The 26,833-nt window shown below is 33.7% G+C and overlaps 4 protein-coding genes across 4 annotated transcripts; all 4 read left to right on the forward strand.

Moving 5' to 3' along the window:
* The first annotated feature begins 663 nt into the window (after nucleotides 1–663).
* Nucleotides 664–2,520, forward strand: LOC111807359 (protein RGF1 INDUCIBLE TRANSCRIPTION FACTOR 1). The gene is made up of 5 exons (XM_023693056.2): nucleotides 664–819; nucleotides 908–1,075; nucleotides 1,153–1,227; nucleotides 1,697–1,840; nucleotides 1,909–2,520. Exons 1-5 carry the CDS (start codon nucleotides 817–819, stop codon nucleotides 2,254–2,256), a joined length of 738 nt encoding a protein of 245 aa, XP_023548824.2. The 5' UTR covers nucleotides 664–816; the 3' UTR covers nucleotides 2,257–2,520.
* A 1,881-nt stretch (nucleotides 2,521–4,401) lies between these two features.
* On the forward strand, nucleotides 4,402–9,180 carry LOC111806526 (vesicle-associated protein 1-3). The gene is made up of 8 exons (XM_023691880.2): nucleotides 4,402–4,631; nucleotides 5,238–5,308; nucleotides 5,385–5,466; nucleotides 5,599–5,714; nucleotides 5,813–5,974; nucleotides 6,055–6,096; nucleotides 7,767–7,844; nucleotides 8,879–9,180. Exons 1-8 carry the CDS (start codon nucleotides 4,580–4,582, stop codon nucleotides 8,990–8,992), a joined length of 717 nt encoding a protein of 238 aa, XP_023547648.2. The 5' UTR covers nucleotides 4,402–4,579; the 3' UTR covers nucleotides 8,993–9,180.
* A 2,290-nt stretch (nucleotides 9,181–11,470) lies between these two features.
* On the forward strand, nucleotides 11,471–15,274 carry LOC111807520 (autophagy-related protein 8f). Its single transcript, XM_023693266.2, has 6 exons — nucleotides 11,471–11,662; nucleotides 11,944–11,995; nucleotides 12,101–12,156; nucleotides 13,220–13,272; nucleotides 13,725–13,843; nucleotides 14,898–15,274. Exons 2-6 carry the CDS (start codon nucleotides 11,959–11,961, stop codon nucleotides 14,984–14,986), a joined length of 354 nt encoding a protein of 117 aa, XP_023549034.1. The 5' UTR covers nucleotides 11,471–11,662; nucleotides 11,944–11,958; the 3' UTR covers nucleotides 14,987–15,274.
* Nucleotides 15,275–20,833: 5,559 nt separating this feature from the next.
* On the forward strand, nucleotides 20,834–26,449 carry LOC111807247 (putative leucine-rich repeat receptor-like protein kinase At2g19210). Its single transcript, XM_087129126.1, has 13 exons — nucleotides 20,834–20,952; nucleotides 22,343–22,880; nucleotides 22,999–23,573; nucleotides 23,655–23,790; nucleotides 23,887–23,958; nucleotides 24,067–24,138; nucleotides 24,257–24,337; nucleotides 24,426–24,574; nucleotides 24,677–24,894; nucleotides 25,065–25,188; nucleotides 25,287–25,364; nucleotides 25,595–25,784; nucleotides 25,887–26,449. Exons 1-13 carry the CDS (start codon nucleotides 20,862–20,864, stop codon nucleotides 26,278–26,280), a joined length of 2,718 nt encoding a protein of 905 aa, XP_086985252.1. The 5' UTR covers nucleotides 20,834–20,861; the 3' UTR covers nucleotides 26,281–26,449.
* Nucleotides 26,450–26,833: the final 384 nt, after the last annotated feature.

The raw sequence follows: 26,833 nt of genomic DNA on the forward strand, positions 1-26,833 counted from the left end.
ATCATGGCGTTTATCAATTCTTTAGTGGCTTGGTCACCTACTCGAGATTTTCGATTATTTCATTTTTTAATATTAGTAGTATATATTGATTAAATAGAATTATTTTCTGTTGGATGGATTTTGCTATTTTTTTTTATTTAATTTTAAAATTAGTTCGAATATCATTAAATTAAAAAATCCATCAATATTTTGGGAAGTACTTAATTTAACAAAAAATTTATTAAACTTCCTAATTTTAAGACAAACTCAATTAATACACAAAATTAGGAAGTAAATAAATCTTCTTACTCAACTCTAAAATCTCAATAAAATTCTTTCCTTTTAATTATTTATAATTTTTTTTTATTTTTCTACGGTAAATATTACATTAATAACTAAAATTATATCAAATATTTATAATTTACAATGCATCACTAACATCAATTACAAACGTTAAATATTTTTAATTTTTTTAAAAATAAGGTAAAATTAAATTATAATCTTATTTAAAAATGTTAATTCATAACCCAACTCTAATCGAGTTATGTGAAGTTAATATAATTAATTATCGAGTCATATGGCGAAAGAAGGGGAGAGGAGGAGCGTGTGGGAGTGGGTAAAATAGTTCATCTTTTTTTATCTACCGTTTTTTTTACTGTGCAGTAACAGAGAAAAGTCACTGTTTCACGTCTTGTCATTTGAGAAAGAGAGACACAGAAACGATGAGCAATTTAGACGTACCTCAATTGGCTTAGGGTTTTCAGGATCCTTCATCTCTCTCTGTCCCAATGCCTTCTTAAACCCTAATCACTCCCTCTTTCTCTCATCACAGCAACAATGGTGGGTTCATTAATACTTCTTCTTCTTCTTCTTCTCCTTCACCAATTAATCACTTCTAAACCCTATACTCTGTTTCTTCTTCTTGCAGCACTCTCTACCCATCTGGCTCCAAGCGCTCCTCACCCACAAGTTCTTCAACGCCTGTGTTCTTCACGAACACGCCAAAAAGAACGAAAAAAACATCTTCTGTTTCGACTGTTCTCTCGGCATTTGCCCTCACTGCCTCTCCTCCCATTCTTCCCACAAACTCCTCCAGGTCAATTCTCAACCCATTTTCTTCAATACCCATTTCCCTCTTCCTTCTTTCTTAATTCCTTTTTCGTTGTTCTTCAGATTAGGCGTTATGTGTATCACGATGTGATTCGATTGGATGATGCTACTAAACTCATCGACTGCGCTTTTGTTCAAGTATGTTCTTGATTGAGTTTGCAGAAACAGAGTAATTTTATTGTTTATCTTAATTGGGTTTGCAGAAACAGAGTGATTTTATTCTATATCTTAATTGGGTTTGCAGAAACAGAGTAATTTTATTGTACATCTTAATTGGGTTTGCAGAAACAGAGTAATTTTATTCTTTATCTTAATTGGGTTTGCAGAAACAGAGTGATTTGTTGTTTATCTTAATTGGGTTGCAGAAACAGAGTGATTTTGTTGTTTATCTTAATTGGGTTTGCAGGAACAGAGTGATTTGTTGTTTATCTTAATTGGGTTTGCAGAAACAGAGTGATTTGTTGTTTATCTTAATTGGGTTTGCAGAAACAGAGTAACTTTATTGTTCATCTTAATTGGGTTTGAAGAAACAGAGTAACTTTGTTGTTCATCTTAATTGGGTTTGCAGAAACAGAGTAATTTTGTTGTTTTTGGTTGGTTGATTTAGTCTTACACTACGAATAGTGCGAAAGTGGTGTTTCTGAAACAAAGGCCACAGACCCGAAACTTCCGAGGCTCCTCCGGCAACCTCTGCAGCACCTGCGATAGAAGCCTTCAAGATCCTTATCTCTTTTGCTCTCTTTCCTGCAAGGTTTAATTTCAGAATCCCCTTTCGATTTTCAATCATCTTCTGTTATGAATGTTGGTTTCGTTTCACAGATTGATTATCTAATGAAGACGGAAGGTGGCGTTTCGAGGAATCTTTTGGAGTGTAATTTCTCGGCATGGGACGACGGGCTCATGATGACACCGGACTCTGTTCTCGAACTCGGTGGTTCGAACCAAACCTCCTCCGGTTCCGACGGCGGCGGTGGTGTAGAAGAAGGAGGAAGGAGTGTAGTAGCGTCGACGGCAACGACGGAGTTCGTGAAGAAAAAGAGAAGTAGCTTGACGGCGGCGTATAGGGCAGCGTGCCGGCCGGCTTGCTGGCCAGGGACGATTTCCGAGACGTCTGGGAGTTTATTGAGCCGGAGAAAAGGTACCCCACAGCGGGCCCCACTCTATTGAATTTATTATTATTATTATTATTATTATAAGGAGGGGATTTTGGGGACATGGATGGCATTTTGTGTTTCTCGTGGGGGTATTTTTGTAAAGGAGGCTCCTTCTGGCTTCTGAATTAAATTTTATAATTGTTATTTTAATGATTAAAAAGGAAAAAAAAAAAAAAAAAAAAGAGAGAGAGAGGGAGATGGGTGGGGTTGTATTTTGAAGATCTGACCAAGTTTAATTATTACAACAATATCCATATTCAAAGGGTATTTTGGGTAACTTATTATTGGAAATTAATTCTCAAAATATGCTTTATTAATTGAATTTAAATCATTTAGTAAATTATTTTATTCTTAATTTTATGTAATTAATAACTATTTCATTTTTAAAAATATTATTAAATTTTTAAAAATACTAAGAAATTTCTAAAATATTTAAAAACTATCCTTATTTTTTTTTCAAAAGTTATCTTTTAATTTTTTTTAATCACTTAAAAAATACTTTTATTTATTTATTTATTTATTTTGAAAAAAAAAACTTAAAAAATGCCTTTTAAAACTTTTAAAAAAAATTAAAAATAGTTTTACTCTTTTACTTTCTAGAGTAACCTATTTGAAGATAATTTATGAGGTGTCCATAAATGATTTTTGTTTATATATTGACATTAATAATTTTTTTGAATATTTTTTTTTATAAAATTAAAAGATGTTAATAAAATTTTATGGGTATTTTTAAATTGTTTAAAAAAGGTTGACAGGTATTTACGAAACTTTATGAAGTTCAAAGATATTTTTGAAACATTGTATAACGTTGAAAGAACCATTGTTAACATTTTTGTTTTTATGAAATTTATGTTTCGAGGTTTGGGCCCAACATCATTTTTAAGGCCCATTGTGGTTTAGGTCTCCGATTGTTTCAATGTATGTTCCGTCTCTAACGCTATTAGATGCATGTCATGATTGGTTCAAGCGTGAGACGAGAAAAATTAGTTTTATATACCAATGTAAATAAATAAAACAACCATGTTCATTAATAAAAAGTAACTAACCTTTGATAAATTGATGTAGCCTAGAGTCGTAAAGAGAAATAGCTCAAATATTATGGTCGATTTAATGACTTTTAACAAGGCTATTTCATATGGTAGAATCGATAATGGGTTTAAGAAGAGAAGAAGAGTGTAACGATCTACACAAGCAACTGAGAGAGAAACCGAGGGGCTTGTACCAACGGTGTTTTGAAGTTTCAGTGAAGGTTACGTTGATTTAGGAGTAAAGGAGTGTCGTGGTGTCATTTATATGAACGAGTGGTGGACTAATGGTGACGAAGTCTAGAAAATGACGTCCAAAAATCAAGGGTTTCATTTTTTTGTTGTCGGGTGAGGAAGACGAAGTAGCGTTTAGGTTCTACTATTATATTTTTGCATAATTTTAATTTTCAGTTGGTCAACTTCCAACTGTTTTACATTTAGCCAACAAAGCTATTTCTCTTAACAACGTAACCATGAGGCACAAAATAGTGGTATCGTGAACATGGAACAACATGTTAGATGAACACGACTCTCCATAATGGTATGATATTGTTCACTTTGAGTATAACCTCTCGTACCAATAGAGACAGTATTCCTGGATTATAAACCCATGATTATTCCCCAAATTAGCCGACGTAGGGCTTTCATCCAATAACATAGACAATCAAATTTAATCATGTTTCAGCTTTATATGGTTAACCATACCACATGCTTTGGTGGAACCGTCAATCATTTCGACGGTCGACTACATAAAATAGAATAATAATAATTATTATTTAAAATTCCAAACTTTTAAAGAAATGTATCAATAAATAACTATATATTTAAAAGTTGGTCGGTAGGACTTAAATTTTATATTTAATGCATCGAGGTAGGTGAGTAAGATTTGCAACTACCTTATTAGTTATAACATTTTTTAGACTTATTTTATAATTTTTTTAAATTTAGATGAACGCATCTCGAATCAGACATGAAATATTGGGTTGATAATAAGTTTGAATTTTCGAGTTATTTATTCAAATTTTTATTTTTATTACGAAGAACATGTTAGTATGTATAATATTTTAATTTTCAAAATAAATAATTAAAAATGTGGAGCTACTAATTCAAAATGATGAAGGTTTTTGTAACTCCCAAAGATAATTAATCGCATGAAAATCAGTTTCGTATCTGTTGCTGGTTCCGAAATTTCTCTGGTCCCTCTTTTTGTTTTTTCTTAATTTATAGATCCATCAATATTTCTCCATCATTCTGATCGAGTGAGTGTGTTTGGGTGGAATCTGAAAGCTGCTGGGATCAAGGGCGACAAAAATGAATTCCGGGGATTATATCAATATTCAACCCTCCGAGCTCAAATTCCAATGTGAGTTTATCCTTTCCACTCTCTGATCCTTTGTGTTTCTTTACAACTTTCGCTTTTAGGTCTCCAAATATTGCTGCAAAAGGTGAAACAATTTCTTTTTCCAACTTTTGCGCACTTCCAGAATTGACGAATCGTATTCGATTCTTTTTCCTCTTTATTGCTGTATATTTACTTTTATTTTGTTTTTGATCATCATGGTTTGGCCTCTTTGGGGGTTGGAAATCATTTTTAGATGATGGTTTTCGATGAATTTTCTTTTTTATCTAGTAATCCTAGAATGTTATGATGATCCAAACTTGTTTAATTACCGTATATGTCTAGTTGAGATGTTATCTGTCAAGGTTTCAAAAAGTTACCAGAGAGAATTGCATTGTTATTCATCAGGAATTGCAAATATCTGGTTGAATTGATTGAAGGAGTTAGTTTCTTATATTTTCAATCTGTCCCTACATTTTGCTATGATTTCTCGAACATTTGAAGCTTGATCATGGCTGCAATTTCATCTAATTCTGATTTTTGGATATTTGTTACGCCATTTTGTTTATGTGTGTTTGTGTTTTCTTTCACTTTTGTAAATTGTATAATTTACTTGATTTAATGGAAAAGTTGAACTGAAGAAGCAAAGTTCTTGTTCGTTGCACTTGACAAACAAAACCGACAAATATGTGGCCTTCAAGGTACAAATTTTTGTTTATAATTGGTATAATCTTGAATTGTTTACATTTTCTGAAACCAATCATTCTAATTTAACAGGTTAAAACCACGAATCCGAAGAAGTACTGTGTTCGTCCTAATGCTGGAATCATTTTGCCGAGTAGTATAAGCGATATTACGGGTAAATCAGTATGTGAAAATAGTTGATTCGTTTTTCTCTCTGTTTAAAAAATACGATTCAACGCTTCGGTTTTTAATTTCATTGTCTCTACTTTTGCATGCTGGATGTTTGATTTGTTATTGGTCTTTTTAGTTACCATGCAAGCTCCAAAGGAGATGCCTTCTGATATGCAATGCAAGGATAAGTTCCTAATTCAAAGTGCTGTAGCACCAGATGGTACAACAGCAAAGGACATTAGTGCAGAATTGGTGGGAATGTCCTGTTTCTGCTTCCATTAGTTGAATAATTTTTTTGAATCGACAATTATCTTACGTTTTTGCTTATGTTTTACATCTTTGAATTGTAGTTTAACAAGGGAGATGGTAAGGTGGTAGATGACTTTAAGATGAGGGTCGTTTACATTTTTGCAAATCCTCCGTCGCCTGTCCCGGAAGGATCTGAAGAAGGATCCCCTTCCAGGACCAATGCAGTTGAAGATGGGAACCAAAATTTTGCATTGTTTGATGCTGTAAATGTTTTCTAGATTGTTATCCTTATTATCCTTTCTTTTCCACCTATACTTTAATGCAATTTGTTGTTGAACTTTAGGTTTCGAGATCTCTGGATGAGCCTAAAGAAATATCATCTCAGGTAAGATATGCTTCTCTTGCTTCTATAAACACCTAAGTATTTCATCTGCTTTATCTTTAACTAGAATTAAGGGGAAAATTAAGGAGTTACTCACTGCAAATCTCTGGGGTAGCAGCGAAACAAAATAGTTGAGAATATATTTGGTCCTGTCTTCCTATTTTCCCTTGGAAATCCAAGAATTTCTTTCTTTTCAAATATCTTAAAAGATTGATAAAAGCTAACTTAGAACATTGATTGGCCTTTGTTTGGCCGTATCTATTAGCAAGGTGGGAGCTGCACCAAGAAAAGTGGGTATATAAAAAGTGTTTTAGTCATAACAGGAGAGGCAAAGAGCTGAAAATTCAAGAATATTGATTTCTTCTTTGGTGAGCACAGAGCGGAGCTAAGATCTTGGACAAGTGATTTGGTTCTTTGAATTCTATCTGAAGGTGTTAAACTAAGATCTTAGGCAAGCATACACATGTTCTTAAATGCCTCAGAGGTTTCCATGTGAAATTGGAAATAATATCTGAGATGACGAACAATGGTTAATCAACAACTAAGACAGGAGCGAGGTATTGAATTTTCGTCGAATATTTTCATTATATCATAAGGAAGTGATGAAACATAGGAAAAAAAAACTATTAGCAAAATAACACTTATGGAGTACACTAATATAGACATAGTATTAATAATAAAGAACTTCAGCTCGTTTAGAAAATGTGGAATGCTTTTTAGATAATTTGAATATTTTTATAATTTTTATTTACAATTTTCCCATAAACAACAGTTTATTGATTTAATGACACCTTTTCTGTAAATTGAGACCTTGAGATTTTCATCGACATGAACATTTAAAACCTTGGACTTGAGGGAAACTTTTTCGACTTCTAGAATTTATTATCCATATACTTGTTCGGAGGAAAATTAGCAACTCTAAGAAATATAATCACCATTCTTTTGTCTCTTGATTATTGAGGTTTTTTGCCTAGTTTGAGATCTCAGGAAGAGCAAGCTTCTAGACTTCATGGTTTCTTATTTTTTTATTATATTTTTTTTCTAAAGGTTCTGTGTCACAATGAACTGTCCTGTCCTATTTGTGTATGTGTTGTTGTTTGCTGTCCCCCCGCCGCCGCTTAGAAATACGGACACTTTAGTTTGACTAGCATGTCCGTGTCTGACACTTAGATACTCCAACCTTTATTGGATACATATTGAACACTTGTTAACATCCACAGACACTAGTAGTACAAAGTCAATGTAAGTCCCACATTTGTTAGACATACATATGACTTTGAAAAAACTTTGAGAGCAAAATGTATTAAACACATCCTTTTAAGCATATAAATTCATAAGCTTATTGACTTTGAATTTCCTTCATGCATAAAAACGATATATTTTAATAAACATATCATTGTCGTGTCCGTGTCCTAGATTTTAAAAAAAATTATGTGTCACGTGTCCATGTCATGTCATATCCGTGTCTCGTATCTATATTCGTGTTTTTTAGCTTCCTCCTTAAATAATGCAGGGTATAGGATGTGGTTGACTGCACTCTCCCTTTTCTTGTCCAATTTTGAATATTTTTATCCACAATTGAGATGATATGGGGGCCAGGAGCGCCATTATTGTTTCTTGTGGAAACTATTGTTTGTCGATTTAGCTATGTCGTGATGCAAATATTGATGCAGGTGTCGTCTAACATATCTAAGTTGACTGAAGAGAAAGCTGCTGCTTTGCAACAGAATCAGAAACTACGCCAGGAGCTGGTAATTTATTTTAGTATCTCATTTTATTTTCTTTATATTCGAGTTTCGTCGTGTCTTCTACGTAGTCTGATGCTTGATATTAGTCTATATTGCTGTAAATAGTTTAGTTATAAGTGCATGACTCATATTGACCTTCATTGTTATTTTACATACTTTATTTTAGGACACCCTTGTATGCATGTATGTACGAGTCCAAGTAACGATAGACGTTTTTCTCCCAAACCCCTGTTGACTGCACCTCTTTCAGTATTTTCTAGGAACCTTTTCTTGTCTGATATTTTGGATTTAAAGATCATGAATTTGAGTGTAATTGAAACAAATTTGGTTTAAATCTCATCTTGATCCATGAATTTTCGGATTTGTTCCGATTTGGTATGAACTTTCGAAATATCTATTTCAAAATGTCCATTTAATTCCTTGAACATTAAGAAGAATACCCATTTTGGGACTTATTATATTACCAAATTTTTACTTTCTCAATACTCATCATCTACTTGTTTAAGTTGATTGTGATATCCCACATTGATTGGAGAGGGGAACGAGTGCTAGTGAGAACGCTGGCCCCGAAGAGGGGTGGATTGTGAGATCCCACATCGGTTGGAGAGGGGAATGAAGCATTCTTTATAAGGATGTGAAAACCTCTCCCTAGCATATGCGTTTTAAAAACCTTGAGGGGAAGTCCGAAAGGGAAAACCCAAAGAGGACAATATTTGCTAATGGTGGGATTGAGCTGTTATATCAATACTTATACATGTCATGTTTAAAAGCTTACCTTGTCAATCTATTAAAAGAAAAATGAAATGATTATTTTTTGAAAGGTTAGGGACTAAAACCTTCCAAAAGTTTGGGGCACCATTTTGGAAGTTCATGACACAAAATAAAACAAATGGATCAATCAAAACCTTGAAATTCAAGGACGAAAATGGGATTTAAACCAACAAATTTATATGGATTTTGTTGTTTCCACGCCTTTGTCTCTTGCATAAGTACTTACATAGAACTTTATTATGGTTTTTGAATATTTGTTTTGACAGGAACTTCTGAAGAAAGAAACAAGCGGAAGGCAGGGTGGAGGTTTCTCTGTATTGTTCGTGGTGCTAATCGGTCTCATCGGAGTTCTGATCGGTTACTTGGTGAAGAAAACATAGAGGCAAGTCAGGCATATTCCCTTGTGTTACTGCATTTTGCTGTTATTATCTGTGTTTTGTCCAGAATTTAACAAATCACCTTGAGTGGTGGGTCCAAAACATTGTTCTAAGTTGACTCTGGATAAGTTGTTTTTCAAACAATACTTTTGGAATGGATTCATTTTAGCTGCTTTGCTTTGCTCTGCTCATCTCTACCTGGTTTCCATTATTCTTTTGGTTGCCTGCATTTGCTATGAAACCTTTCAAGTTCTTGTGTTCTTGATATAATCTACGAACGTTTAAAGTTGTTTCTAATAGGTCTCTGAACTTTAAATTTGCGTCTAATTGAGTTTTTGTTGTGAATTCGTAGTGAAGTACCTATATGGCGTGATAATTATATAACTGTGTTAGTATTGCATGAAGATAACTGAGACTAAGATACCTGACATGAACATAACTGTGTTTTGTGTTTTGTGTTTTGTGTTGCACGTAAATAAATCAAAATTTTATTAGTTAATTTTGATCCAATTAAATTATTAAAAAACTTAACAAATTAAAATTTAATTTAATTTCCATTCCTTGACAATTAGAATTTTAGATTTTTAAGTTTTATTTTGTAATGTAATCAATATTAATAATTCTTTAAATTAACCGATATTTCTTAAAAATCATTAATAACAGACAAAATTAAATATAGACAAAATGAACCTGGTCATTCTAAATATGGATTTAGATACCCGACCTTAAATCACTTGAAACAATCGAGCCATTAAGCTTTTAAACCGAGGCATAGACCCTTCTTTTTCTTATTTAACCATCACCATTATTACAAAATACACAAAGCAACACAACAATATTCAATTACAAAAGCCATAATAATTTCACAAACTCAAAACCAAAGCTAATTTAATTAATCAACACTCTTAATCTCTCCCCCACTTGGTTGCTTCTTCAAACTCCTTTCACCACCACGGCTGAAGCAGCGGCGGAGCTGCTGCTGCTGCTGCTGCTGGCCGCAGCGGCGAAAGCCTCGTGTCAGCAGCGAACCAAACATGGCTCCTGCTACAAACACAAGTGCTGGCCTGACACTCACCATTTTCATGCGCTATATAACAATCCCTCTGCCTTGGCCCAGCAGAGTTGTGAGCCTTCTTATACCAAGTGGCCCGTGCGGTGCGCTGGGCTGCTCAGGGGTAGCGGCTGCCGTGGTGCCCAAGTCGGCGACTTTGATTAATTTGACTGTTTTGGTTTGCTTCTCCCCCAAGTAATCAACTTCAACCACCTTGGGAAAATTATTGAGTATTAAATTTAACCATTTTTTTTTGAAATATATTGATTTTTTTTTTTTTTTTTTTTTTATAGAAAAATAATTAAATGAGTTTTAGGGTGTTAATAAGACAAATTGGATCAAATTGAGATATTTTTTTTAGACATAATTCAATTATTAGGATCGTAATTTTTTCAAAAAATTAAAAATAATTGTTTTTGAACACCCCGACTATACATGAATAATCATGTTTCTGAACTTATTATGGTTGATCATTTAATAAATTAAAATATTATTTTCTCTTCAAATTTCCTTAATGGTTCATTTAAAAAAATCATATTTAAATATATTATAAATAAATAAATAAATAAATAAAAGATTTGTTGGATGATGAAAATCCCATATCCACTAATTTAGAGAATGATTATGAGTTTATAAGTGATGAATACTAATTCCATTGCTACCGGGCCTTTTGGGAAGCCTAAAGCAATAAGGCTTAACTTTGGCTCAAAGTGGACGATATCATACCATTGTGGAGAGGAGTGTTCGTCAAACAAGATTCTCTTCCCCCTTTTAGCCGCACAAGATTCTCTTCCCCCTTTTAGCCGCACACTTTTTCTTCCTTCGAGGCGTTAAGGCTGAACTTTGCACTTCTTAAAAATTATATTAAATTAATAAAATAATTTGGAATTTGGCATTATGTCATAAAATATCTCTCAAATTAAAAAAAAATTCAAAATATTTTTATATTTTATAAATTTTAACACGTATATTTTTATTATAAAAATTATTAAAATAAATAAAATGGTAATATTAAATGTGGTCAAATTATTATAAAATAGAAAAAATATATGAAATGTTATCTAAATAAATGCTGGGGACATGTGCATGTGAGCGGCTGGTTGATCATAGAACAAAGTAGACAATCGCCTCTATATTTATTAACCCTTTTATTTATTTTTGGAGGTATAATATAAATATAAATTAACTACTTAAAATACTCTAAATAATAATAATTTAAACGTATTTATTAAAAATATTAATATTAATATTTTTAATTTTTAAAATTCTCTAAAAATATTATGGGCATTTTCGTAAAATTGTCAAACTTTGTTTTTTTGGAAAAAAAAAAAAATGATTACAAAAAATAGGTGGAAGCTTTGAACAGAAGCTGAGTCATCCCGTGATCATCCCGTCTTATCTGATTGCCATTAAAAGAGCGTACAAATTCCAATTCACTTTTGTCAACACATAACTTTTTGATAATTTCAACAGATTAGCATCGCAATTCCCGTCTTCATCTCATTTTCTCTCAATTTTTCGCTTTTGATTTTTTCGTTTGCTTGCCGGAGATACAGATTTCAGCCAAGAAATCGAACGAAACTTCAGTTTTGGTCTCCTCCTTCCCTGCCGCCGACTCTCAGGTTCGTATTTCTTTACCGATGATTCGATTTTGTGTTTAATCTCAGTTGACTGAATTCGTGGATTGTTGGCTTGATCGATTACTATTCCGAACTTGGAGATATTGCGCTACTTGTCTTTGTTTTATTTCTGTTCTATGCTTCAATTCCTAAAATAGTGGTTTATGGTATTCATTATTGCCTTAAATTTGTGATTCCAGCTTCGTTCTATGATTTTTATTGGTTCAGTTATGAATATAATATGGATTACGACTGATTGTTAGTTCAATCTCTCTCTCTCTCAGTTTTTCGTGACTATAATGTCGACGAGCTCGTTCAAGCAAGAGCATGATTTTGGTATATTCTTGAGCTTTCTTATGGAATCCTGTATTTTTATTAGTTTTTCAAACTAGAATCATCTTTGATTTGTTCTGATTCTTTGATTTGTTCATTTTTCTGCAGAAAAGAGACACGCTGAGGCTGCCCGGATTAGAGAGAAGTACCCAGACAGAATTCCAGTAAGATTTATGACTTTTCTTGAGCTTTATTTTTTTTGTTGTTCTGGATATATATTTTCAAATTGGATATTCATGCTTTGTATGTACTGAAATTGGGGTCATTTGACCTTTGACTGCGCAATATATCATTCTTTGTCTCTCAGTTTATATGTAAATGTGTGAGTATTTATAATCATGTCGAATGATATTTTTCTCAACAGATCAAAACAATTTCACGATTGCTATTAATGGCTTATGCTTATTGACTCTCTTTCCTATCCATTCCTGGCATATTCCATTTATGAACATTGCTTGTTTGACCTCTCTTAATATCTTAAGCGTAACATCTGTCCGGAAAGAAGAGCTATGTAATACATAAATTTTGGTTGTAAAGTAGAGATTAGTTGTCGATACTATTTCTATCTCGACTCGTTGAGCATGCATGTTTAGATGCTATATATAGTACGTCTTGCTATAGAAAATTTTCATTGATGGTGTTGCCGTATTGAATACTGTATTACTATCTTTCACCCCGTGATTTTTTATGATTTCATTCCTGCTCACCCAATTTGTTTTTTCAAATATGAGATAGTTGACAGTGAGAAATTAGTGAAAGGGGATCCAGTTATGCAAGGATCTTCTTTCCTGTTTCTATATTCTTATGTATTATTGTTATTATTAATCTTTTTTTATTATTAAAGAAATCAACCTTTCATTGATAAACATGAAAAAAAAACAACCCAATGAGGAATCCAAACAACAACAGACCTGTAAAAAAAAAAAAAAAAAAAAAGCTCCCATCTGAAATAATGAAAGCTTGAGGGCAATAGTAAGAGTCCTTAGTTATAGAAGCCCGAAGTCAATGAGCAGTTGTTGCTAAAGAATAGTATATTTACTGAAACTTTCTTTATCTTCAATTACATATGCATGCCAATCAAAATGTTCATGATATAAACAGTACTACTCACGTTTTTATTTTTCATGCTGTTCTGGGATGCATTCTTTATTTTTCAAATTTCCGTCTCATGTCGTTATGGTTTCATGTTTTCTTCTTGTTATTATCATTCTCTTTTGTGTTGATCAGGTAATTGTGGAGAAGGCAGAGAGAAGTGATATTCCCAACATTGACAAAAAAAAGTAAGAAGAATTTACTTTTAGCAGTTTTACTTTAGTTTCTTTACATTTCTTATTAGCAAATGATAAAAAAGAAAAAAAAAGAAAAAAGAAAGTTTCTTAACATTGAAGCGTTTTCATTTTATAGACAAACTTACTCTCTTATTCATAAGTGCTCTTCTGCATCTCATATTTCTTCCTCCCTCCCATTTCTTTTTCCATAGTCCTTTAATGGGAGTAATGCTGGTTATGTAATTAGGACAGTATAATTGTAGAAAGATGCTGATAACTCTTGTCGACCTTCCAAGCTGTGCATCGATTGAATGGTTTAGGAATTTATTTTTCTCATTTCTTGCACTGTAATTGCGACAATGCTTTGGTTGTAGCTTTAATGTCCAATTTTTAGTGCTTGATTTTCAAACTTAACTAAGAGAGGTTTTCAGTTTCTTAATAACCTGAATACAATTTTTTTGCAGGTATTTAGTGCCTGCTGACCTGACTGTTGGTCAATTCGTTTATGTTATCCGGAAGAGAATAAAACTGAGTGCAGAAAAAGCAATTTTCATATTCGTGGACAATGTGCTACCGCCAACAGGTCAACCACCCTTTTTCCTTTTAGGTCAAGATCTGTTGAAAACGGAAAATCAGGATCGTTCTGTTTAATATGATGGATAATCTTTCGTAATTTTTTCTTAATATCTTTAACCTAGAAGCATAAAATTGATTAATAGATGAGATCCATGAATTGTCCCGATTCATTTAACGTCATTCTCAGTCTTGACCGTTGTTTCTATGGTATTGTTATAATCCTATTTATCATTTTATTAGGCAAATTATGTCATAACCAATTGGTTCTAACTTTAATGGTTGTGTATCTATTTAGTCCTTAAAACTCCAAATTTTTTTTAAATTCATTTTCATTCTCTTAAGTTCTCATCGTTAGTATCGTTATTTAAATATTTTCACATTGCGGATTAATGTGTTGATGACTGATGATGATTTGGTGAAACATGACACAAATGAGTTACAAGTTGGATTAAAGTAAGGCAAGAAGGCCCAAAAAAAAAAAAAACAAATAGTTGACAGGTGAAATTCATTTTTAACTCAAATCTTTTGATCTGCCTATCATTCTTTTACCCAATTGGCACACTACCTTGTGCCACTTTTGTTATGGAGGATGTAAGGAGCAGACAGGATTTGGGGTGTGAGAATGCCACGCTCAAAACACACTGAACAGAGGCCAACGTTGTATATATGGATTGTCAACATGTGTGTGATGTTTAAGGGGAAACTATTAACAATAAATGAGCTGGAAAATGCTAAAAATGCGTATATTCTCTCAGCTATAACGTGGGTTTCTTACTGTCATAGGTTTTAGATGTCAAGTATTTCTGTAGTCTAGGAGTTGTTTCTCAGATTTTTGTATTTAAGCATTGGAAACCAAAGGAAAAGGAATGGACATTTGGGTTCCTTGGGACTCAATTTCAAAAGTCTAGACTCCCTCCAATAAACCTACTATCTTTGCTTACTTTAGTGACAGCCATCTCTTCTTTGCTGTATACACGACGCAGAGTTTTTGTATCGACACTTTCAAACGAGAGACATCAGAAACATCTCTAATTATTGACTTCATGCTTCTGATTTTACAGGGTCTCTCATGTCTGCAATCTACGATGAGAGGAAGGATGAGGATGGCTTTCTCTATGTTACGTACAGTGGAGAGAACACATTTGGGTGACACCCACAAAAGTATGCAGTTTCCTGCTCTCTCTCCTTGTTTATTATTGTCTTTATCAGTCTCCCACAACCCATTGTTAATCTTTGTTACTGTTTGTGCCAAACGTATGCCAAATCGCGTCTGTAAATAAATTGTATAGTCGATGACAGACTTCTTATATATATATATATATATATATATATATATATATATATATCCTCTGATAAACTTTGAGGCCATAGTCATTATTTCAACTTGTAATCCAGTTGAATTGTACGTAATGAAGTGCTAAAAGTTGTAAACTCTAAAGCTTTGATGGCCTTGATTCAGATGAAGTTCGAAATGAACATATTGAACTGATCAAACCAGATTGAAGTTAGGAATTAATTATCTCAACTAAGTTGTATATATTGGACAGGCTCTCTTCGTTGCTTACTGCGTTGGTTTATTTCCTTTTTTTTCCCTCTTGGAAAAGATGAGTAATCCAACGAAAAGCTTTTGAAGAGTGAAACTGTGGTATCTAATGTGGATCTCTGAAGTTAATGTATTTTTTTTTTTTTTGTTAAGCATATAAAATGTTATCAATCCAGAGAGCTGGATAGGCGGCAAATTTATCTTTCTTTTAAGGAACCTCTCCTTTAATATGTAATATTGTCTATTTTGAGTATAAGTTCTCGTAGTTTTGTTTTTGGTTTTTCCAAATGGCCTCATACCAGTGGCGGTGGGGATAGTGTTACATATAAACTCATGATTTTCCTTTTAATTAGTTAAGGTGGGATTACCCTTTTCAATAATTCTCAACAATCTTTCTCTCGAACAACTACACCATAAAACTTCATCTGAGGCCTTTTTTGGAGCTTTCGAATAAAGTACACCATTTGTTCAAAGGCTCTCCAGAGGCCTTCTCTGGAGCTCTCGAACAAAGTACACTCATTGTTCAGAGCCTCCCTTGATGCCTTCTTTGGAGCTCTCGAACGAAGTGCACCATTTGTTCGACACTTGAGTCATCTTTGACTATACCCTCGAGATTCACAACTTCTTTGTTCAACACAGGAGGTCTTCTTTGGACCTCTCGAACGACCTCTCCTTAATTGAGGCTCACAATTTCTTTGTTTGATACTTAAGAATTCTACTGACATGAATAAGTGAAGGGTATGTCTCTAAACATCATAATAACAAATCTTGACAATAATATGATATTATAATAAAATAAACTCGGATGACTTTGCTTCTGTTTTCCCAACCAGCCTAATAACCAAACAATCAAACAAGCCAACAAGCCTAATAACCAAACAAGCCTAATAGCAATAAACAATGCTTCTTACTTACTACTCTTGATCTTGATTTTCCATGGTGCAAGTTGATTTGAAATTTATTGTCTGTAGTAAACCAGGGGTAGCTAGAGATTAAAATCCTGCCATGTTCCTCTCATGTTTTTATCTTTATTTTTAATTTTTTTTTTTTTTTTATACAGTGCTGTGTATATATGTATATTTAAAGTATTATATTTAAAATGGCGATGTATGTATCTAATTGTATATTTTTTAATATTTAAACTAAAAAGTATGTGTTGTAATATTGAAAATTAAGCTTTAAAAAATTATCGTTTTCAATTATACTTTGGTATATGAAGTATTATTATTTTTATTAGGATATTCAAGATTTTTTAAATCGAAATTTATATAGCAAATTTACCCCTTTAGACTTAATAGTTCTTGTTTGGTTGGATTTATTTTCTTTTAAAATAAACAATGGAAAAAAAAAAAAAAAATTCTCGGGGGAATAATGAATTTCTTGAGGAAGAGATTTCAAAAATATGCAAAAGAGATTAAAATCCACTATCATTCGCTAAATTAGCCGTGGGATTCCCTCTCAATAATATTCAACAATCTTCTCCTTAAACAAAGTATACTATACTCTCTCCTTAGGCTTACGAAGCTCTCGAACAACCTCCCCCTTAATCGAGGTTCGACTCCTACTCTGGAGTTCTCGAACAAACTACACCATTTGCTCGACACTTGGGTTACTTTTGACTACACTTTCGAGCCTCACAACTTCTTTGTTCGATATTTGAGGATTCTATTGACATAGCTAAGTTTGGCTCTGAGCCTCGATTAAGGGGAGACTATTCCAGGACTCCATAGGCCTCGAGGGGAGGATTTATAGTGTACTTTGTTCAAGGGGAAGATTGTTGAGGATTGTTGGGAGGGAGTCCCACGTTAGCTAATTTAAGAAATGATCATGTGTTTATAAGTAAGGTATACATCTCCATTGGTATGAGGCCTTTTGTGGAAGCCCAAAGTAAAGTCACGAGTGCTTTTGCTCAAAATGGACAATATCATACCATAGTGGAGGGTCCTGGTTCCTGATATGGTATCAGAGCCATGCCCTTAACTTAGCTATGTCAATAGAATTATCAAATGTCGAACAAAGAATTGTGAGCCTCGAAGGTATAGTCAAAAGTGCTCCATAGAAGGAGTCGAAACTCGATTAAGGGGAGGCTATTCAAGGGCTTCACAGGCCTCAGGGGAGACTTTAGGTTGTACTTTGTTCTATGGGAGAATTGTTGAGGATTGTTGGGAATAAGTCCTACATTGGCTAATTTAAGGAATGACCATGGGTTTATAAGTAAACGAATATAAGTAAAAGAATATATCTCTATTAGTATGAGTCATTTTGGGGAAGCCCAAAGCAAATGAGATTGTGCATACCAGTATGAGAGTCGTGATTTTCTTTTAAAGAGGGTCGAGGGGAGAAAAACTTTGTGGAGGAACTTTTACATTGTTGGAATACATCAAAGAGACTTGCAACTTACCGTTTGTATAAAGGTAAAGTTCTTGCTCGCATATTAATTGCTTTATTTTAATTCTTAATAAAATCAAAACGGTTTTCAATCCTTCCGCTATAAGGATGAAGAGTTCATTCCTTTTCCAGTATACGAATGCATGTCTCATAGGAACTCTATGTCATGAAAGAATAGAGCTGTGACTTCATCATAAGTCTATGCCATAATTTGATACTATGAGATCTGATGCATTTTGTATGTCACGTGCATCAGAATACTTATCCGTTATGATTAGTACGGACACATACCCAATGATATTATGCACGCCATGATATTATGGAGGCTCATTTCCCTGTGGCTCTAGCAGCATGAGCATGAGCGTGCACTAGCCGAAGGGTATGCCTAGAGAGTACGTACATGAGCCCGCTTGGTGGGTCCATGTGTGCATGCATGAGCCACGTGTAGAGAATTACTACACAACCAACTTCACCCATAATGGAAAGTAGAGTATAAGACCACAATATTTCTATGAAAAGATAAGTCCCACCATGATTGCATGTGATTGTGTTTCTCGACCCAAACAGAGGGGCTATTTATTTAGTATTTCTTTAAATACTCAAGCCACGTGCTATTTCTTGTACGGATAACAACATGGTGAAGACCATGAAAATGAAGTTAGGACGGTCATATTCTCATTTACGTTGTAGCCCTTAGGTTAGATCAGGACGTTTTCATCACTTTGAAATAACTTCTTTAGGAGTTTGGATTAAGCAAGAAGAAGGCCCATACAACTTATTCAACATTTGACATTGAAACATTAATGAAACATCGAAAGGTCAGTTTTGGAGATGAGTCTATGTCCATTGCTCAAATAGTCTTCGTACCGTGTCAAATTGAGCTTGATGGAATTAGTACCGTTTTTGTTGGGGGAAGATTAATGTTGCTCGACCTACATTATTCTTAAACAATTGAAACCAAATTTTACGAGCGACAACCTTCATCTACAACTATCAACGACTCGATTTTTCTACTATTCCTTAGTTATTATTCATCACTTTCATGTAAGGATCGATCAAAATTTATAAAAAAAAAAACTAACCTTATTCAATCTTTGATTTTATTTAATAACCATTTTATTTTTGTTTTCTATTTTTTAAAAATTAAATATATCAAACACTACTAATCCAAAATATAAAGGATCCAAGAAAGTTAGTAATTGTATTAAATATGAAAATTACAGGTTTTATTAATATGGAGTGCCGTGCATATGAAGAAAGTGAATCAGACAAAAACATGATAAGATTTTTCTAAGTCGGAAGACTCCTAAGTCATCGCTTTGAGCCAACCATTAGATATCGATTGAAGAAGACCTCTCTCTCTATATATATATACAACCTTTTCAACATTCAAACATTCATAAAAGATTGAAAGGGAGCTTTGATGGAAGAAGTAGCTCTGTCTTTTTTTTAAGGATATACTAAAATGATTTAGATATTCTCATACTATCTTTACTTCTCTTAGGGTCGTGCCCACCGTTAGTAACCCTTGTCACTAACCGTGGTTCGCTCATTGGTAACGGCTACTAACAACATTTCTTATCCTTCATTGAAACTTCTCTGTCAATTACTGACACGGGTCGGATGATTATAATATTTTAAATACAAATTTAAAATGCATTATGAAAAGTAGTGTTTTTGATAGGCAATTTTGATTGATGTGTGCCATTTTGGCTTTATAGAATAGAATACCATTCAATTCTTATTCATCACTTTCATGTAGGGATTGCATGAGATAACACCAAAATTTATGAAAAAAATATCATCAAGTCGTATCATAATCGATAGCATTAGTATAATCGAGATTGAATTGAATTAAATTAAACTAAATTGAATTAATTGAAACCGTTCGAGATCCAATTTGAGTAGTTTAAATTTAAGTGAGTAAAACCAAGAAAATTAATTTTGAGAATTTAGTCATTGTTCAATCAATATAAGTCTGATCTTGACTTGGTTGACTAGACCAAATCAAAATTAAATCTCAATCAAAATCTCAATCAAATTTAAATAGGTTAAGAATATATTGAAATATTTTATTTAAATTTAACTTAAATAAAAATAGATATTTGAATATATTATTTTCTAGTTAAATTTTTATTTTTATTTTTGCAAGAGTCTCCCACGAGTCAAATTACTTGTGTTAGAAGAGTACGTTCTATACCGTTGGAACACAATAAAGAGGCTTGTCATCTACAATGTTAGAGTTCTTGATTTCATCTAAATGTTTTATTTGAAGTCAAATCGATTTCGAGGCTTCCACTGTGAAAATAAATTTTTAATTTCCAACAAATCCATTTGGGGAATGACCCTCGAATGTCGATGTAGTTGAACAACAGCATCAATAGTGGTCGATCTCGATGATCGTAAGTGACGTGTGGCCAATTTGTGTGCTCAATTGTTTTCTTTTACCTTTCTCTTGTGCGTCATTTGGTTGACGAGCCTGCGATTCCAACATCGTTCAACGGCTACAGTACGAGCAGCTTCTCCTTACGATATCCATCCATAATTTTGACTATCAATGATAGTGACGAATAGGGTTACGAAACAACTCTGAAATTTTATGTTTTAAAAATAGCTTCCACACTGAAAGTTTTTATTTTAAAAAACTCCTCGTAACGGTCCAAACCCACTGCTAGCAGATGTTGTTCTCTTTGGGCTTTCCCTATCGAGCTAGGTTATGGAAACTAGTAAGATTGTGATTGCATAGATGGTACTTTTAAGATTGTGATTGTGATTGTGTTGGATGTCCTTTAAGCGTTTCTTAAAAGGGTATCTCGAGCAAACAATGTTTCTCATTTAAATTACAAACCTTTATTTTAAGTAATACTCGTGATTACGTAGAAAGCCGAGTTGTTACACGAAACAAGAGAATTAAAACGAAATTTTGGCATAGAGTGTTGGAAATGGTCAAGGGTGGGTCCATGTGGGAGCAAGCATTGAATACGAAATTGAGAGGGAGACTTGAATGAAAGAACACAAAGGTTTGGTTCTATAAAGAGATATCAATTAGGAACCAAAATACAAAGAATCAAATTTTGGTTCCATTGAAGTGGCAATGGGTGTCGAACGGAGGTGGGTTTGTGCTGCCTCGCTATGCGTTTTGGCGACGGGTTTTCACTTCGTCTACGCCGCCCAATCTCCCGAAGGTAGAAACTATATCTTCATAGTAGTATGATATTGTTCAAAATATAGGTTCTCGTTATTTTACTTTTCGTCTTTCAAAAAAGTTTATAAGAATAAGATGATGTTCCTTAGTTATAAATTTATAATCTTTCTCGTATCGCCAGATTACTCTTCCCACTAATCCTCTATAGTTTTCTCGATTAGTAATACACTTTTCGTTTCTTTACACTTTCATAAATATAATATTCTTGTATGTATGTTCGTAAAAATAACCATTTATATTTTGAAATTTAGCATGTAATAATTTAGTTTATGTATTTTTAAATTTATAACAATTAATTTATGCCATTGTAATTTTTTTTTAATCAAAGTTAAATGTTAATTTTTATTATTTAATGATTTAGAGTTTGTAGCACCCGTTTAAATTTGATTAAATATAAACGGTTGGAGGCTAAATCGTTATAAATTGAAGTTAAAAGGCCAAAAATAATTTTTTAAAACTAATTTTGTATATTTTTCTAACTACTTGAAAATTCTCCTAGCCTTTCATGTTTTTAGTTTTATTTTTTATTTTTATAATTTTTATTCTAAAATAACACTAATCATTAAAAAAATATTTTATTTAAATCAAAATCTAATTATAATTATAAAATCATTTTCAAACCTGCCTTTAATGATACAAGTTCACCTTAGAGATAGAAAATCATTTTTAAACGTATAGAACCAAATATTCAATAAATCACTCACCAACAAGTCATTTTGATAATTTTATTATATAAAAAATTACTTTTAAATATATTATTATTATTATTATTATTATTATTATTATTATTATTATTAGGTTTAAAAACACTTTTTGATTGGTTAATGAAACAGTACTTGAAAATTAACTTATAAATGCTTTTGAGAAAAGTCAAAGGGACATAAAAGTAATGTTTTGTGATAAAATATTCATAAAGTGATCTTGGAATTGCTATATTTTGGAATTAGGAATGATAATATTGTTGTCAAATTTCACCTATTTTATTCTATATCTCCATTTTTGTAAGCACAATTGTGAAGAGTCTAACAATATATATATATATATATATATTTTTGCAAAATTCAAATATTTCTAATAGAGAAGTGTTAACGTATATATATATATTTTAACAAAAATCATATAAACACATGATATATAAAGTTATGATCCCACCTGACTCTTAAATACGAGAGAGCGGATAAGAAGCGTTAAATAAATTTGGGACGTAGATAACATCTTATTTGTGCTAGAACTCAAATTAATTTTCAAATACAAAAAAGTAAATGGTAATGCTTCAATGCATCTTGAGCAATTCTTGAACTCGAGAATGCGTGTAAGTAGTTTTAAGAAATAAATCGAAGTTTGTAATTGTTCGAATTTTGAAATGATAGGTTTCATTAGTATCGACTGCGGCGGATTCGAAGATACCGTAAACGAATGGGATGGGTTGGTTTATAAAACAGACAAAGACATGATAGGATCTGGAATGAGCAACCAAATATTAGCAGAATTTCGTCCACGTTGGGGACCTATATACTGGAGCTTAAGAAGCTTTCCAAATGGCACAAGGAACTGCTACCGTCTAAAAACAGAGGCACCCAAAATGACTAAATATCTCATCAGAGCTTCCTATGTGTATGGCAATTATGATGGCTTAAACTCCACCCCCACTTTTGACCTTCACCTCGGCGTCAACTTGTGGGGAACAGTGAAGCTTGACAGCGGATCTATGGAGGCCATTACCCTCCCTGATCCTTCCTCAGATTACATCGACGTCTGTTTGGTTAATACCAATTCTGGAGTTCCCTACATTTCCGCTTTGATATTACGACCTCTTGACGTCTCTCTTTATCGACTCAATCCCATTGACAGTGCAAAATTCTTGGTCCCTTCGAACCGATTCGATGTTGGAGGCACCAACCCAATCACGTAATTAGGCTTCACATTCGTTGCTTTATGAACCATACTTGAATGCATCATGTCCTGCAACTATTTTTTTTTCTGCAAAAGAAAGAAGAATTTGTCATATGATGTGATCATATCACTGAGTAGCTGCAATCCATGATGCATGCAAGTTTTTTTCATGTATTATTGTAGGTAATGGTAATATACATGCTTGCAGATACCCAAACGATGTGTATGATCGGTTCTGGAGCGGTTACAATTGCCAAAACAATACGAGCTTAGTGACCACAAGTGCTGTAATTGCTGGGAGCAATAATACTAGTGATAACGATGATGATCCATACAAGTTGCCAATGTTGATGTTACAGACCGCGTGTCGTGCTAACGGTTCAAGTTTTCCACTTGGATTAGGGACAGCCTATAGAAGTTATAGATTATATGTTTGCTTTCATTTTGCGGAGATCGAGAAGCATGAAGCCGGGAAGTTTCGGGATATGAAGATTGTGCTCAACGATGTCCAAACCATCACACAGTCCATTCAACTCCAATATCTCAAACCACACACAGTTTGCACAAAAGGCTTCGATGTGAATCACGGCCAGCAGGTTAAATTTTCCATTTCTGCTACATCCATCTCTAGCCTCCCTCCCATCCTCAACGGGTACGAGATTTTGTACGCCATGGACACTCCAAATCCACTTACCTTCTTGCAAGATCGTACGTTCTCTTCTTTCTTCTTCTTCTTCTTCTTCTTACCCTCGAATATTACCAAACATCTTCTACTAATACTACTCACAGTGAACGCAATAAGTGATATCAAGCAACATTACAAGCTTAGTAGAAATTGGGAAGGTGATCCTTGTAGCCCACCAGAGTTCTCATGGAAAGGTTTGAATTGCAACAATGTCCAACCATGGGCAAGAATCATTTCACTGTATAATTTCTCAACCAAAAGCCTCTCCTCTCCTTTAGCAATTCACTAATTCCACTATGTGATGTATTCAAAACAATTCCCAATCTACTTTTGCAGTAACCTGAGCAGAAGCAACTTAACTGGAGATATCCCATCCTCCTTCTCCATGCTCACTGCCATCAACTATTTGTAAGTATTTTTCTTTTCTATTTTCATGCTCCAAAGATCTTCGTTTTTGCTTTGAAAGATTAAGGCATAATATTATGAAGGTGTTTTAATTGAGTTCTTGTTTCTCAGAGATCTATCCTACAATGAGTTGGAAGGGGCAGTACCAGAATTCTTGGTGCTATTGCCACAGCTGCGACTTCTGTATAACATCTCATCACAAGAAATCTGTCAATATAATAGAATACATTTAGTATTATTAAGAACATCTTATCCTAAAATAATACAATGTGTTAACTATTGTTAGTACTTCTCCTTCCAGAAATTTAAGTGGGAATAAACTCACCGGCGTCGTACCTGACACTCTTCTTCAAAAGTCTAAGGATGGAACCTTAATTTTAAGGTCACTTCTTCTTTTGAAAAGTTAAAGTCAATACAAAACTACACCTTTCTTTCTCTGGTTAATTTGGTTTTCTTTTCCCTTCATTCAGTATGGAAGGCAATCCAGGACTCTGTTGGTCACCTCCATGCAACCAGAAAAAAGAGTTGGAAATTCCTATTCTTTTCTCTGTTATAGCGGCCCTTGTCTTTGTTGTAATCCTATTGGGAGTCACTATAATCTGTACAAGAAAACCCAAAGGTATGTTCTTCTTTGATTTCTTATATTGATTACAATACTTTATAATGTACGCCTTTAAATGCTGTTATCTTCTTGTTGAAAATTTGATTCTTATTTCCTTAGAGAACTCGATCGAATCAAAACAAGAGGATCCACTAAAATTGAAGGGTAGACAGTATAGCTACGAAGAGGTTGTGGGTATTACTGAAAACTTTGGGGTGGTTCTTGGAGAAGGAGGATTTGGGAAAGTTTATCTTGGTTCTCTGAAGGATCAAACTACAGTTGCAGTGAAGATGCTTTCAGCAACGTCACAACAAGGCAATAAAGAATTTCGAATAGAGGTGCATGTAATTTTTTTATTTTTTTCTTCTGTCATGTGGGCGGGTTGGGCTGCAAAAAGTTGGAGTCTAGCTAGCAGATAAGTATTGCTTGTTTTTACCCATCTTTAACCATTTGATATGATGGCCAACAAGTGATGAAGTCAAATGAAATCATCCCACTTGAAATGCAGGCACAATTTCTGATGGTTCTTCATCATCGCAACTTGGTTTGCCTACTTGGATACTGTGATGAAGGTCAACACAAGGCGCTCATTTATGAATATATGGCCAATGGCAGTTTACAGCAACACTTAAGTATTGATATTATGTTTCTCTACTCAGAATCACTCACTGAAATTTCTAAATGGCTCCAGGTATCAATGAGCTGAGCTTGTTATATGTTTTTCATGCAGAAAACCAAAATACAAATTCAAACACCGATACTCTTAGTTGGATTGGAAGACTTCAAATTGCAGTGGATGTATCACAGGGTTAGTAAACTAAATTAGAACATATATTTTCTTTTCTTTCTTTCTTGTATAGGGCAATATCCTTATCGGGATGAGATCTTTTGGTAATCTAAGGAAAATCCGTGAGAATTTTTGTCCAAAGTGGACATATCATTATAGAGATATACAGAGGTCTATTGTCTTTATCATAAGCATTAAAGACAATATTAAAAAAAAAACGAACTCACTTACTCTCGTATGCCATTTTACAGGATTGGAGTATCTACACAATGGTTGCAAACCTCCAATTATCCATAGAGATTTAAAACCTGCAAATATATTACTAGACAAGAGAATGACAGCCAAAATAGCTGATTTTGGATTGTCTAGAACTTTTGCAACTGAAAATGAATCTCAACCTTTTACTCGTCTAGCTGGTACACCAGGATATCTCGACCTTGGGTAAGTAAAACAAGAGACCTAATTAACTCTTAACTTAATAAGATTTTGGTTTCTTATTGTTTTAGAAACTTGATTCTATGTTTTATGTGCTTTTTTACACAGAACTCAAGGGTGTGGTAATGTAAATAAGCAAAGTGATATCTATAGCCTTGGCATTATCTTGCTTGAGCTGGTCACTGGACAGCCTGCAATAACAAGAACTTCTGGTGGGAATTTTCACATATTAAACTGGGTGGAACCAATGATCCAAACAGGAGACATTCAACAAATTGTTGATTTCAAGTTAGGAGGACAATTCAACCACAATTCAGCCTGGAAAATCATAGAACTTGCCATGTCATGCACTCAATCAACTGCACTTCAAAGGCCAGACATAAGTCATGTTTTGGGAGAGCTTAAGGAGTGTCTACCAGTCCATCAAAGCACTTCCCCACAAACTAGTATCATGTCTACAAGAATTCTCTCTGAATCGGAAATAGCTCCTTCTCCAAGGTAGCCCACATGCCTTAGAAACTATGCTCATCTTCCCTGCCAGTATAGTTTATCACCTTCATGTCACTGTTCTGTACGACTAGACTAATGTGGATTACTCGGAAATTTCATATAAGTTGTTAAGATGTATGGCTAATCTTCAACACGATTTCTCTGCCTAATCAAATTTGGGAGTTGCGATGTGTTATAAACCCTAGAACCAACACGCTTGGAATTTTGTATACTTAGCATAATAGCGTGCTATGAAGAACGCAAAGAACAGAGACAGTAGAGTAAAGATTACCAGCAGATTAGGATCTATCGAAAAAACTTACGTGCACAAACATATACAAAAGATGTGTGAATCGAACAAAAGAAGAGCTCTGAAATGTTTTCGAAGAACGATCAACAGATAAATTATCAAGAACTGTAAGGGAGGAGAATATACAACCTTAGGAGTTCGGCCGTTGAACGCAGATCCAAACGCCGGAGACCATGCGCACACAGAAAACACCGCCGCGGCAGAAAACCAGATCGAATTCTATTCAGCTTTGATCCGCAACCCATTAATAAAAGTT

This window comes from Cucurbita pepo, chromosome 12, assembly GCF_057944985.1.
Source record: "Cucurbita pepo subsp. pepo isolate OVF chromosome 12, ASM5794498v1, whole genome shotgun sequence".
Taxonomy (NCBI): domain Eukaryota; kingdom Viridiplantae; phylum Streptophyta; class Magnoliopsida; order Cucurbitales; family Cucurbitaceae; genus Cucurbita; species Cucurbita pepo.

Bases quoted from the DNA above. Each gene is read 5' to 3' on its own strand.
- LOC111807359 (XM_023693056.2), top strand. The intron at 1,228-1,696 runs GTATGTTCTTGA...TGGTTGATTTAG, and splicing joins TCGACTGCGCTTTTGTTCAA to TCTTACACTACGAATAGTGC. The intron at 1,841-1,908 runs GTTTAATTTCAG...TTCGTTTCACAG, and splicing joins TTTGCTCTCTTTCCTGCAAG to ATTGATTATCTAATGAAGAC.
- LOC111806526 (XM_023691880.2), top strand. From the start codon at position 4,580: ATGAATTCCGGGGATTATATCAATATTCAACCCTCCGAGCTCAAATTC. The intron at 5,467-5,598 runs GTAAATCAGTAT...TGGTCTTTTTAG, and splicing joins TAGTATAAGCGATATTACGG to TTACCATGCAAGCTCCAAAG. The intron at 5,975-6,054 runs GTAAATGTTTTC...GTTGAACTTTAG, and splicing joins ATTTTGCATTGTTTGATGCT to GTTTCGAGATCTCTGGATGA.
- LOC111807520 (XM_023693266.2), top strand. From the start codon at position 11,959: ATGTCGACGAGCTCGTTCAAGCAAGAGCATGATTTTG. The intron at 12,157-13,219 runs GTAAGATTTATG...TGTGTTGATCAG, and splicing joins AGTACCCAGACAGAATTCCA to GTAATTGTGGAGAAGGCAGA. The intron at 13,844-14,897 runs GTCAACCACCCT...CTGATTTTACAG, and splicing joins CAATGTGCTACCGCCAACAG to GGTCTCTCATGTCTGCAATC.
- LOC111807247 (XM_087129126.1), top strand. From the start codon at position 20,862: ATGGGTGTCGAACGGAGGTGGGTTTGTGCTGCCTCGCTATGCGTTTTG. The intron at 20,953-22,342 runs GTAGAAACTATA...TTGAAATGATAG, and splicing joins CGCCGCCCAATCTCCCGAAG to GTTTCATTAGTATCGACTGC. The intron at 25,365-25,594 runs GTTAGTAAACTA...GCCATTTTACAG, and splicing joins TGCAGTGGATGTATCACAGG to GATTGGAGTATCTACACAAT.